The sequence below is a fragment of the Chiloscyllium plagiosum genome, chromosome 17, assembly GCF_004010195.1.
Source record: "Chiloscyllium plagiosum isolate BGI_BamShark_2017 chromosome 17, ASM401019v2, whole genome shotgun sequence".
Taxonomy (NCBI): Eukaryota; Metazoa; Chordata; class Chondrichthyes; order Orectolobiformes; family Hemiscylliidae; genus Chiloscyllium; species Chiloscyllium plagiosum.
In genome coordinates this window covers 56,222,004-56,236,301 of record NC_057726.1, presented here as the reverse complement: position 1 = coordinate 56,236,301, position 14,298 = coordinate 56,222,004, and the positions used below count along the sequence as shown (strand labels likewise).

The 14,298-nt window shown below is 42.2% G+C and overlaps 1 protein-coding gene across 2 annotated transcripts in view; it reads left to right on the top strand.

Moving 5' to 3' along the window:
- Positions 1-3,536: 3,536 nt before the first annotated feature.
- The window catches only part of lcat (lecithin-cholesterol acyltransferase), a 42,684-nt gene continuing 31,922 nt past the window's right edge, over positions 3,537-14,298 (top strand). Inside the window, exon 1 of one of the 2 annotated variants that reach the window (XM_043707169.1) lies at positions 3,537-3,854. In XM_043707169.1, the coding sequence (XP_043563104.1) occupies positions 3,680-3,854 (175 nt within the window). In that variant the 5' untranslated portion in view covers positions 3,537-3,679. The remainder of the gene's footprint in view (positions 3,855-14,298) is intronic. The other variant, XM_043707168.1, reaches the window with a different exon arrangement.

Here is a 14,298-nt window from a genome sequence, read left to right as displayed (position 1 = left end):
TAAGAATTGCCACAACACCACCCTTAGGAACAGTAATTCAAGACTAACCACTGTGAAGAGAAGACCCCCCCCCCCAGGACCACCGGGAGAAAATGATCATACATTCATCGCCAGGTGGATCAATGGCAACATCTAGTGTGATGGTGTATGATCATCCAGAGTTAAGTTAAAGCATAAGATAGTTGATTAGATTTATAGTATAAATTGTTAGTTTATAATATATTTTGTTGTTATAGTATTAATTGAGTTAAATAAATAAATATTATCATTTATTATGTCTGAGAGTTGACTCGCAGTTTCTTTGCTAGAGATAACATTTAAAATGCACTGTGTGGCAGGCGCAACAGAGGGATGCAGTGGATATGGGTTATTTGGACTTTCAGAAGGCATCCAATAAGGTCCCACGTAAGAGATGAGCATGTAAAATCAAAGTGCATGGGATTGGGGGTAATGTACTGACCTGAGTAGAAAACTGATTGGCAGACAGGAAGCATAGGTTAGGAATAAATGGGTCATTTTCCAAGTGGCAGGGAGTGACTAGTGGGATACCACAGCAACCAGCGCTTGGACCCCAGCTATTCACAATACATAAATGATTTAGATGAGGGAGCTAAATGAAATATCTTCAAATTTGCAATGACACAAAGCTGGATTGGAACGTGAACTAATGCTTCAGTGTGATTTGGATAAGTTGAGTGAATGGGCAAATGCATTGCAGGTGAAATATAATGTAGATAAATGTGAGGTCACCCACTTTGGTAGCAAAATCAAGAAGGCACATTACAATGTTAATGAGATAGATTGGGAAAAGGGGGAGGTGAAATGAGATCTCAGTGTCCTCATACACCAGTCAGAGAAAGTGAGTAGACAGTGAAGAAGGTAAATACTATGTTGTCCTTCACAGTGAGAGGATTCGAGTACAGCAGCAGGAGTGTCTTGCTGCAATTGTACAAGCCCTTGGTGAGACTATACTTAGAATATTGTGTGCAGTTTTATTCTCCTTATCTGAGGAAGGATGGTCTGCCAATGGAGGGAGGGCAACAAAGACTTATCAGGCTAATTCCTATGATGGCAGGACTGACGCAAGAGTAGAGACCAGATAAGAATATATTCGCCGGAGTTTAGAAGAATGAGGAGGTTTCTCATGGAAATCTATAAAATTCTAACAAGACTAGATAGGGTAAACACAGGAAAGATCTTCCCAGTGACTGGAAATTAGGGGTCACAGTCTAAGGATACAGGGTAAGACTGACATGAAAAGAAATACGTTAACCGAGAGAGCAGTGACCTGTTGAATTCTCTACATCTTGGTAGGTACCACTCTCACTCCTGAGTTTCAGGTTTTGGCTTTACATGCCAGTCCTAAAAGGAAAGAATCAAATTCATGTTGGCAACCTGGTGCACTAACTGAGTGCAGCAATGGGGAAGATACTGTTTTCAAAAGCTCTGTTTGCTGCTCTGTAGGTCAGATCCATCCACCTTTGCACCCTTGTTACATTTATCAAAAAAATCTATTGATTTCAGTCCTGAAGGCTATAATTGCCTCTGCAATCATCCAAGCAGGAGCACAATGGTCAATGGAGCATTCACCTTCCAGTTATCTGGGAGAAAGTGTAAGAACTGGGAGATCTAAATAGGTATTAATCGATGGAGCTGTGGTTGGGGGGTGTGCAGGAAGTGGCGAGAGGGAATCGAATGATTTAGAAGTGTACCTACACATGTTTTTATGTCCCTGCCTGTCCATCTCTTTTCTCTGAAAACGTTATGACTTATGTTTGCATGTTTGTGTTTGATATTTAATTTTCTTATTTTTCTTGGGTTTAATAGGAAATAAAATCCATTCTCCTTCACTCAAGACAACATTAGAATTGGCTGTCCTTCATTTTTGATTTGATTAACTATGACTAATTGAAGTATGATAGTTATGTACTAACAACATAAACACAACAACTTGTTGCGAGAAGCTGGAAGGGTGTAAGAAGAGAGGAATCGATCACTTCTGCTCACCTTGTTGGGACATACTTCACAACGAAGAATGTTCTGTCTTGAGTAGAATGGTGCATTTGACCCCAATCTCATTGGTGGCAGAGGCAAAACAACAGAAGCTAAAGAGTTCATTTGGAAAGGAATATCCCAATTTGTTCAAAATTAGGAAAGTTAAAACTGAAAAAAGCATTGCACTGAAGAAAGGTAATAATTCTTATACATTTATAGACCCAGAATGAAACACATTGTTTAATGAAACAAGTTGAGAGTTAATTTGAAGAGGTAGCAAGAGAGCAAGTCATTCCTCTAGTCTCAAAACCAGCAGAGTGGTGTGCAGGTATGGGCCTAGTCCCAGTACCCGAGCTTCATGGAGTTCTCCAAACTGTGTAGAACTCATACAACTCAATAAGGTCTTAGCAAGAAAATTTCAGCTATATCTATTGTTGATGAAAGTGTAGCTTAGTTATCTAAGAACAGAGTTTTCAGGAAGCTCGATGCAAAACAGTGACTTTTAGCAAGTACGGCTCATTGAGCAATTTATGTTTGGAAGATTTTGCTTCAACAGACTATCATTTGGAATTGCATCTGCACCAGAGAATTTTCAAAGAACAAAGTCTAACAAGGTCTTTGCAGAGTCATATGTCACGTAGACGATATACACTATCCCCACAAAACATCACTGAGGGCCTGAACGAACTCAGATATAATTTTTGTGATCACTGATGTCTCTACTGCCCTTTGTAAAATTTCAGACAGGTCAGGGATGGGCGGGCAGACCAGACACTGGTTTCCAAGAGATCTTCAGCTTTCAAAGCTGCAAGTAATGGGGTGTGAAATCCATCCCATATTATATGTTGTTCTCTGAGGTAGATAGAGGTTATGGGAGCAGCAAGCAGGAAAGTGGAGTTGAGACAAAGACCTAATCTGCCTTGATCTTGAAACAGTTTCTGAAGCCATATAGCTTAATCCTGATCCTATTTCTTCTTCCGACATTCCTCATGGACCTACATTCAGGTTTTTTTTCTGAACGTGGGGTTTTTTGGAGCCCATTAAGGACTGCCTGTTAAGTTTCATGTCGACAGATTTATCTGTTGCTAGCTACCTCAAGACAGAACAATATTACAAAGGGAGCTTCAAAAGGGCTTTCAATCCTATATTTGCACATGCCAAGGAGTTAATGTCTGGTTCCTCAATACTTATTTCTCCATTAATATGTTTAATCTGGTGGGCGGCACATCTCTCATCAAAATGAAAGAGAAAGGTGCAGTGCTACTGAAAACAGTTCATAACAGACAGAGTGATACCAATTTAGCTTAAATTGCATATAAATCCTGCCTAACATTTCCTACTTTATAATTGTACCTTTACTTGTTTTGAGACATCATGAATTTGTGAAAGGTTTCATACAAGATGCAAGTCCAAAGGAAAATGTGCAGTCCACAAGCAAAAGAATTATTACTTCTTCCAGAATTCTTGCACTCACTAATTGGGAAGTTTTGGTTTTGCTTTATTTTTATCATTTTTCGAACCACTGTGTCTGAGATTAGAGTTGAAATCCATTGTTGGCAGAGAGCTATGTATCAGCCCATTGAGTATTTACTCAGCCTGTACTGTCTGACGAGTTAAAGTCAGGACCTTGAAAGCTCTTTTTGTCCCAGTGAGAACATTCCAGGCTGCGAGAGAGCAGTGAAAAATGAGAGACCACTCTCAAATGAGCTTTGTTCTTTCCTTGATCTTGGTGTCTGTCTCTATCCAGCTGTCAGCATCTGATCCATCGAAAACAAATTGGCTTCTCAACGTTTTGTTACCACCGATAGGCCCTGAAGATGCAAACTTTAAGCATAACGAAGTCCCACCCCTGGTCATTGGTAAGCAGAGACAGTAATAGTTGTTCTGTAGTTGGATCGTTGGGGGAGCAGAGGGTGTTCATTTTAATTATAAAGATGGGAATCATACAGCAAGTGACAGGAATCAATTGTATTGAATGTTTTGGAGAAAGACATCTGTTATTCAGAAAGCTATAGATCCATCCAAACTATCCATTCATGCCCAGGAACACGTCATCTCTCTCTGCTATTTGTATTTCCAAAGACATCATAAGACCCAGAGCTATGGAATGGAGCCTATAATGGGGATATCAAAAGAGTTGACTTCCATGTGTCTTTTGGTAATTAAACAAAAAAAAATTGGAGATGTAGTGATAGAGCAATTTGATAGCAGTGACCTTGGTACGGATTCCACCTTTGCCACTGGGTTGGTCGCTGGTTATGAAAACCGTGGCTTCCATTTCAATTGAAATTTTGAGTTTATAATTGAGCTAATCGGCAAAGTCAGTTTTATAGCTGGGGAAAGGTTGAAAATCCACACCCATTGTATAGATAAGGCATACGTTATCCACTGGTGTGAATGAAATGTGCGCCCTTTTCAATGTAACAGATTATTTGGATGGTAATATTGGAACAAAGAAATTCTAGAGACTCTTGCAGAGCAGCATTCCCACCCTGTATTTTTACCTCAGATTGCAGGGAGAGGTGCATTTGAATAGTTGAGGTGGTAGTCTAGATCTGACTGAGGTACGGTGGTGATACCTATCCACTGTGACATGAGTAACACCCAGAGTGTGAGCCCCAAGCTTCGATTGAGAAAGAAGCAGCTACTGTGGAAGACAAGGTGGATGTGTTATTCCATGAATTAAATCTGGTGATGTTTGCTCTGTTTGATATCCCAGCATACCTTTCACAGGAGACCACAGCGTATATGGAAGATATGAGGCAGACATATTCAACACCGGGATAAAACCCTTTTCCCAAACTCCTGATTGATAAACTATGTGTTTATTCTTATCCAGATTCAGTGTGTTGTATTACCGGGCTGGGATAAAGGAGTCTCACAGTAAAGCAGTCTCAGCCAGCAATTGTTTGTCCTGTTTGTGAAATATTCAGCTGTGTAACATTTAGCAATGTGGCTGAGGAAAGGTAAAGTTTTTCTTTTAAAAATGTGAAATGACTTTTATCATACTGCAACATGTAGTTTTAGAGCGGAGAGATGCACTTTATTTAGATCTTGGGCAGTTTAGGCTTGGTTTGAGTTGTGATTTTATCCTGTAAACAGCTAGATATCATTTGGCTAATACTAAGCCCATTTTAGATACAAAGTTAATTAGTGTGACTATTTGTCTTTGCATTTCCTTGTGTAATGAGTCAAAGACCTGATTATAATCTTGTTCAGTCTGACTTCTGCTAGAGTTTCAAAAGTATCAGCCATGACATGATACAGCATCAAAGATCATGATCATTTTGTTATCTTTGTATGAACATCCTGCTGTGTTTTCATTGAGCCTAAATGTTTTTAAAAGACATGATGGATCAAAGTTCATGTTGTTATTGTTCAAATGGAAAATTCCGCCCCCCCCCCCCCAGCCCCCGGAAGGTTGGTGCTGCTATTTAAAGAGCAAAATGTCAATTGAGAAAGAAGCAAGGCGGATATGTAATTCAATGAATTAAATCCGGTGATGTTAGTTCTGTTTGATATCCCAGTAAGCCTTTCACAGGAGACCACAGCTTAGCAAGTTAGACTGAAAACCTTCATGAGAACTGTTACTACCCACTGCATCTGTCCTCAGGTACTGGGAGCAAGATATACTGCAGTGAACAAGGTGGTGACCTGAATCAATGCCACAAGCATCAAGATCCAGTGCCCAGACAAAATCACAGAAATATAGAACACAGAAGGTGGCCTTTTGGCCCATCGTGCCTGTCCTGCCTGTTTTTGGAAGTGCAGATAGAGTCATAGAGTCATAGAGATGTACAGCGTGGAAACAGACCCTTCGGTCCAACCTGTCCATGGCGACCAGATATCCCAACCCAATCTAGTCCCACCTGCCAGCACCCGGCACATATCCCTCCAAACCCTTCCTATTTATATACCCATCCAAATGCCTTTTAAAAGTTGCAATTGTACCAGCCTCCATCACATCCTCTGGCAACTCATTCCATACACATACCACCCTCTGTGTGAAAAAGTTGCCCCATAGGTCTCTTTTATGTCTTTCCCCTGTCACCCTAAACCTATGCCCTCTAATTCAGGAATCTCCGACCTCAGGGAAAAGACTTTGCCTCTTTACTCTATCCATGCCCCTCATAATTTTGTAAACCTCTACAAGGTCAACCTCAGCCTCCGATGCTACAGGGAAAACAGCCCCAGCCTGTTCAGCCGCTCCCTATATCTCAAATCCTCCAACCCTAACAACATCCTTGTAAATCTTTTCTGAACCCTTTCAAGTTTCACAGCATCTTTCTGATAGGAAGGAGACCAGAATTGCATGCAATATTCCAACAGTGGCCTAACCAATGTCTTGTACATCTGCAACATGACCTCCTAATTCCTGTACTCAATACTCTGACCAATAAAGGAAAGCATACCAAACACCTTCTTCACTATCCTATCTATCTGTGACTCCACTTTCAAGGCGCTATGAACCTGCCCTCCAAGGTCTGTTTGTTCAGCAACACTCCCTAGGACCTTACCATTAAGTGTATAAGTCCTGCTAAGATTTGCTTTCCCAAAATGCAGCACCTCACACTTATCTGAAGTAAACTCCTTCTGCCACTTCTCTGCCCATTGGCCCATCTGGTCAAGATCCTGTTTAATCTGAGGTAACCCTCTTCGCTGTCTATTACACCTCCAGATTTGGTGTCATCTGCAAACTTACTAACTGTACCTCTTATGCTCGCATCCAAATCATTTATGTAAATGACAAAAAGTAGAGGACCCAGCACCAATCCTTGTGGCACTCCACTGGTCACAGGCCTCCAGTCTGAAAAACAATCCTCCACCACCACCCTCTGTCTTCTACCTTTGAGCCAGTTCTGTATCCAAATGGTTAGTTCTCCCTGTATTCTGTGAGATCTAACCTTGCTAATCAGTCTCCCATGGGGAACCTTGTCTGCTAAGTTTCACTTCCGCACTTTTGGTATGCATTCTGTAAGTTACTCATAAAATCATAGAACCCGTATGGCTACTTGATCCATTGAGTCCACACCAAACCTCCAAAGAGCATCCCATTCAGACCCACTCCCATCCCCAAATCCCATAACCCTGCATTTTCCATGGCTAGTCCACCCAGTCTGCACATCCCTGGAGGCTACAGGCAATTTAGCATTGCCAATCCACCTAACTCGCACATCCTTGGACTTTGGAAATTGGATCAGGTACGTAAGAGATGTGAACCTAATTCTGGGTTGGGAAGTCTGGGCTTGACCTCCAAGTAATCAAGTAGATTTTGTAACCCATCTTATCAACTTGCAGTACTTTTTGGGGGAATTTGTGCAAAGGGGCATTAAGGTCTCTCTGCTCGTCTACATTTTTGAAAATCAGGCTATTTATAGCTTCTATCTTTCAGGGTTACGTCTTCCAAAATGCATCGCTTCACACTTCTCCACATTGAAATCCATCTGCCATATTTTTGCCTACTTTGCCATCCTCCCTATGTCATGCCAAACTCTGTAACAATCCACTAGGAGAAAGTGAGGACTGCAGATGCTGGAGATCAGAGCTGAAAATGTGTTGCTAGAAAAGCCTAGCATGTCAGGCAGCATCCAAGGAGCAGGAGAATCGACGTTTCGGGTATGAGCCCTTCTTCATTCCCGAAATGTCGATTCTCCTGCTCCTTGGATGCTGCCTGACCTGCTGCGCTTTTCCAGCAACACATTTTCAGCTCTGTAACATCCTCACCATGATCAATGACTTTGCCAAATTCTGTATCTTGTGCAAACTTTAAAATGCTGTTCCCATCCCATGCTCAAATGTAGGCCATACCTAAAAATTGAAAACTTTTGGACTCAATTTGGACGTAATTGAAAATTATTGGACTCAAATTATTGGGGGTGACATGGTGGTACAGTGGTTAGCACTGCTCCCTCATAACAACAGGGTCCCAGGTTCGATTCCAGCCTCAGGCAACTGTCTGTGTGGAGTTTGCACATTCTCCCCGTGTCTGCGTGGGTTTTCTCCGGGTGCTCCGGTTTCTTCCAAAAATGTGCAGGTCAGGTGAAATGGCCATAGGTTAGGTGCGTTAGTCAGAGGGAATGGGTCTGTGTGGGTTACTCTTCGGAGGGCCTGTTTCCACACTGTAGGGAATCTAATCCAATCAAATTTAACATGCCTGCAAACGATCTCCCAATTTGAAAAGCATTAATCATAACCACAGCTCTTTTCCTGTTAGTGATCAAGCTTTGCATCTGTACAGCCACCTTCCTCTTAATTCCATGGATCTCCATTTTCTTAATAAGCTGCCTGCATTGTCCTTTGTCAAATACATTTTGAAAGCTATTATCTCATACACTACTTTGATCAACCTTCCCTGTTATCTCACGAACTAAATTAATCTGACAAAGTTTACCTTGGGCAAGTCAATACTGGCTCTCCCTCATTAACTAGTGCCTATACAGATGAAAGTTTATTTTGTCCTTCATAAAGGATTCAATAATTTTCCCATCATCAATAACAGAATGATTGATCTATTATTATTATTATTTATTCCTATCTCTTTCATGCTGTACTTTCAGCACCCAGCATACCAAACGCTTTCTTCATTACCCTATCTCTACTTTCAAGGAGCTTATGAACCTGCACTCCAAGGTCTCTGTTCAGCAACACTTCCAAGGTCCTTACCATTAAATGTATAAATCCTGCTAAGATTTGCTTTTCCAAAATGCAGCACCTCTCATATATCTAAATTAAACTCCATCTGCCACTTCTCAGCCCTTTGGCCCATCTCATCAAGATCCCGTCGTAATCTGAGGTAACCTTCTCCGCTGTCCATTACACCTCCAATTTTGGTGTCATCTGTAAACTTACTAACTATATCTCCTATGTTTATATCCAATTCATTTGCAGCATTTATAATAGAGTTTGAAATGTACCCCAAATCCCAGATAAGTTACCAAACATTGTTATTGTGCAGAAAATTGTTTGTAACTGCCACTAAATATCTTTGACTAGGCATAGATTTCTGGGGAAAGTGAGGACTGCAAATGCTGGAGATCAGAGCTTAAAAATGTGTTGCTGGAACAGCGCAGCAGGTCAGGCAGCATCAAAGGAGCAGGAGAATCGACGTTTCGAGGTGGGGGCCCCTTTAATATTTTCCTTTCTCCCCATCAGCCCACCTTGAACATCCTAAAATCTCCCAAAGTACACTGTTTTTCTTTGAATCATGATCATCTTGTTGTTACAGAGCAGACAAACAAAATCTCACTAACGATAACAGTCAAAATTTACCAGTCACCTGAACACTGCAGAGGTAAAACTTCCTGCGTACAGAGTCCCCAGGACAATCTTGTTTGTTTTTTTTGCTGCCCCACATGCAACTTGTGCAAGTATTGGTGGTGACTTCAGCATGTGAGCCCAGGTTAAGACCATAAGACATAGGAGCGGAAGTAAGGCCATTCGGCCCATCAAGTCCACTCCACCATTCAATCATGGCTGATGGGCATTTCAACTCCATTTACCCGCATTCTCCCCGTAGCCCTTCATTCCTTGTGACATCAAGAATTTATCAATTTCTGCCTTGAAGACATTTAGCGTCCCAGCCTCCACTGCACACTGTGGTAATGAATTCCACAGGTCCACCACTCTCTGGCTGAAGAAATGTCTCCGCATTTCTGTTCTGAATTTACCCCCTCTAATTCTAAGGCTGTGTCCACGGGTCCTAGTCTCCTCGCCTAACGGAAACAATTTCCTAGCGTCCACCCTCTCCAAGCCATGTATTATCTTGTAAGTTTCTATTAGATTTCCCCTTAATCTTCTAACCTCCAATGAATACAATCCCAGGATCCTCAGCCGTTCCTCATATGTTAGACCTACCATTCCAGGGATCATCTGTTGAATCTCCACTGGACACGCTCCAGTGCCAGTATGTCCTTCCTGAGGTGTGGGGTCCAAAACTGGACACAGTACTCCAAATGGGACCTAACCAGAGCTTTATAAAGTCTCAGTAGCACAACAGTGCTTTTATATTCCAACCCTCTTGAATATATTTTGAGTGCGAGCAGCAGCTGAGTTTAAACGAACCCGGAAGGCTACAGCTAAGGTAAGACAGTTTGTTTTTGTTTAGGACAGGTACAGTTGGAAATCGTTCATCTACAATGTAGGCAGAAGACTATATTTGAAAAGTAAAATATTGATTTAGTATTCAAGCAAACACAAGTATCAATTACTGAATATTAATTTAAAATCTCTCAAAGATTTCATAATTTGCTATTATGTTTTAAAATGCTTAGATCATGACCTCAATATTGACCACAAAATTATCTTTTTTTTGGACCACCATTTTCTTCCCTCCACTAAAGCCAAATTGATACATTTTGGTATAAAGTCTACTGGCATCAGCCAGACTGACAAAGTGACTATTTTTCATGGGTATGCCTCAACAGAAGTGTCAGAGAGTGCAGCAAGAGGGTGCAAACGCTTTGAGTTGAGCTAAGTGTGGGAATGCAAACAAGTTGGGGAGGGAGGCATTGCTGCGTCTTGCTACAGCCATTTTTTCAAGAGGCTGTTTTGTGGTCAAGGTGCTGCAGGTTAGATTGAAGAGCAGCCCTAGGTGAAAACCAGACTTTGTTGAAGAGGACAGGCAGCAACAAGGTAAGGATAAGGCTCTTTTTTATCCTAAGTCTACTAGCTGTTAAAGAGGCAGAGACGGCAGTCAATGGAGTGGTATGGTCCATGTCAGATGTGGGAGATCAGGGAGCAGTCGACTGTCCCTGACAAATATGTCTACAGGAAGTATATCTGTCTGCAGCTCCTCTTAGACACCATGGGTTGGAGCAGCAGTTGGAAGCACTCAGGAGTATAGAGGAGGCAAAGAGTGAGATTGACTGTAGTTTCAAAGAGGAAGTCATTCTGCAGATACAGTCACATAGAAAGGTGACAACCAGGAGAAGTAGGCAGAGATTGCAGGAGTCTCCTGTGATTACCTCCCTCTCAAACAAGTATACCATTCTGTTGGGGGGATAGCCTCTCAGGGGAAAATAACAGCAGTAGCCACCAGTCTTTGGCGCCATAACTGGCTATGTTGTAAAGTTGGATCTGGCAAAGTCCAAGTGAGAGGGGACTCTCATAGAGTCAAAGAGATGTACAGCACAGAAACAGAACCTTCCGTCCAACCCATCCACACTGACCAGACATCCAAACCCAGTCCAATCCTACCCGGCAGCACCTGGCCCACACCCCCCCACCCCCCACCCACAACCACCCCCCCCACCCCCCACCCATAGTAAATCTTGTTTCTAAGAATCTTTTCCAATAATTTCCCTACCATTAACATAAAACTCACCAGCCTCTAATTTCCTGGAATATTCTTGCCCTTCTTAAATAAAGGAATAACATTGGCTATTTTTCAGTCTTCTAGGACCTTGCCTGTGCCTAAAAAGGATGGCAAGAGCTCTGTCAAGGTCCCAGAAGCCCCGTCCCTTGCCTCCCTCAGTATACTGGGATAGATCCTAGGACACACTGGGGACTGATCTACCTTAATGTTTTCAAGACATCAATACCTCCTCCTTCTTACTATCAACATGCCCTTAAATATTAACATATCTCTCCCTAATCCTACTATCATCCATATCCTTCTCATTGATGACCACCGATGCAAAGTACTCATTAAAAACCTCACCCATTTCCTCTGGTTCTGAACATAAATTCCCTCATTTGTCCTTGAATGGACCTATCCTTTCCATAGCTAACTTCTTGCTCCTAGTATACATACAAAATATCTCAGGATTCTCCTTAATCTTGCTTGTTAAAGACATTTCCTGGGCCTTTTTAGCCGCCATAATTCCTTGTTTAAGTTATTGCTGCATTCTTTATACTCCTTAAGGGTCTTTCTGAAGTCGGTTCCCTAAACCTTATATATGCTTCCTTTTCTTTTTGACTGAACTTTCAATATCTCTTGTCATCCAGTCTTCCTGAATCTTGCCATCCTTATTTTTCACCCTCACAGGAACATATGTGTCTTGAACTCCTTTAAAAGACTCCCATTTGTCAAATGTGGATTTACCCTCAAACAGCCACCACCCACCCTCCCCCCCACAATCTAATTTCTGAAGTAGCTGCCTAATACTCTCATAATTAGCCTTCCCACAATTTGGCACTTTCACCTGAGTACCAGTCTTATTCTTATCCATAACTATCTTAAAACATACAGAATTATGATCACTGTTCCCAAAATGTTCCCCCACTGAAACTTGAATCACCAAGTCAGGCTCATTCCCAAACACAAGGTCTAGTACGGCCCCTTCCCAAGTTGGACTATCTACATATTGTTTCAAGAAGCCCTCCTGGATGCACCCAACAAACTTTGCTCCTTCCAAGTCCTTGGCACTAACAGTCCCAGTCAATACTGGGGGAGTTAAAATCATCCATGAAAACAACCTTGCTGTTTTTATATCTTTCTATGGTCTGCTTACATATCTGTTCCTCCATCTCCTGCTGGCTATATAATATAGCCCAATCATAGTGATTGCACCTTGCTTATTCCTGAGTTCTACCCAGAGAGCCTCTCCAGATGAACCTGTCAAGATCTCTTCTCTCTGTCATAGCTGCGACATTCGCCTTAATCAGTAATGCAATCCCCTCACCCCTTTTACATCCTAACCTCTGGAACACTGAGCTGCTAGTCCTGCCCTTCTCTCAACCAAATTTCTGTAATGGGTACAACATTGTAGTCCCACATATTAATCCAAACTTGAAGCTCATCTGCCTCACCTGTTATACTCCTTATTAAAAATGAACACACTTCACGCTGCCAGTTCTGCCGTACTTGTTAACTTGGCCCTGTCTATTGCTCCTTACTTGACTTAACCTCTACTGTCTCCTCATCACCATGCTGACCTACTGCTCTGGTTACCACCCCCAGCCACACTTTAACCCTCCTGACTTGCACTACCATATGCCCTGCAAGGATATCAGTGCCTCTCCAGTTTAGGTGCAATCTGTCCTTGTACAGGTCACTCCTGCCTGAGAAGAAATCCTAAAGATCCAGATATCTACAAACCTCCCTCCTACCACTAACTTTTCAGCCACTCATTCAGCTGTATTATCTTCCTATTTCTGATCTCACTAGCACCTGGCATAGGGAGTGATCCTGAGATTGCAACCTAGAGTCCTGCTTTTCAACTTTTTACCTAACTCCCTAAATTTCTTTTCTCTTCCTGCCTATGTCGTTAGCAACCTCTGGCTGCTTACCGTCCCCTTCAGAATATTCTGTGTCTGCTCAGAGACATCCTTAACCCTAGCACCAGGAGTCTCACTCATAGCCACAGACAGGTCTATCTGTGCCACTGACTATACAGACCCCTATCACTACTGCTCACCTACACTTCGACCCTCTCTGTTCCAAAACAGTGATATGGCTGCTACTGCTGCTTTCCTCTAAAAGGCTATCCCCCAGCCCCATCCACCCCCAAACCTCCAACAGTATCCAATGTGCAAAGTATAATTATTTGAGAGGGGAAGAGTCGAGAAGTGTGGCACTGGAAAAGCACAGCCAATCAGGCAGCATCCGAGGAGCAGGAGAATCAACGTTTCAAATATGAGCTCTTCATCATCCTGTCAAAGATAGTAATGGGAAGTTGTCGTGGAGTCCGAAGAGATAGGAGAGGTACTAAATGAATATTTTTCATCAGTATTCACACAGGAAAAAGACAATGTTGTCAAGGAGAATACTGAGATACAGGCTATTAAACTAGACGGGATTGAGGCTCATAAGGAGGAAGTGTTAACAATTCTGGAAATTGTGAAAATAGTTAAGTCCCCTGGGCTGGATGGGATTTATCCGAGGATTCTCTGGGAAGCTAGGGAGGAGATTGCAGAGCCTTTGGCTTTGATCTTTATGTTGCCATTGTCTACAGAAATAGTGCCAGAAGACTGGAGGATAGCAAATGTTGCCCCCTTGTTCAAGAAGGGAAGTAGAAACCACCCTGGTAATTGTAGACCAGAGAGCCTTAACTTCAGTTGTAGGTAAAGTGTTGGAAAAGATTGTAAGAGATAGGATTTATAATCAACTAGAAAGGAATAATTTGATTAGGGTTAGTCAACACAGTTTTGTGAAGTGTAGGTCGCGCCTCACTAACCTTATTGAGTTTTTGAGAAGGGACAGTGAGGACTGCAGATGCTGGAGATCAGAGCTGAAAATGTGTTGCTGGAAAAGCGCAGCAGGTCAGGCAGCATCCAAGGAACAGGAGAATCGACGTTTTGGGCATAAGCCCTTCTTCAGGAATGAGGAAAGTTTTTCCAGCAGGCTAAGATAAAAGGTAGGGA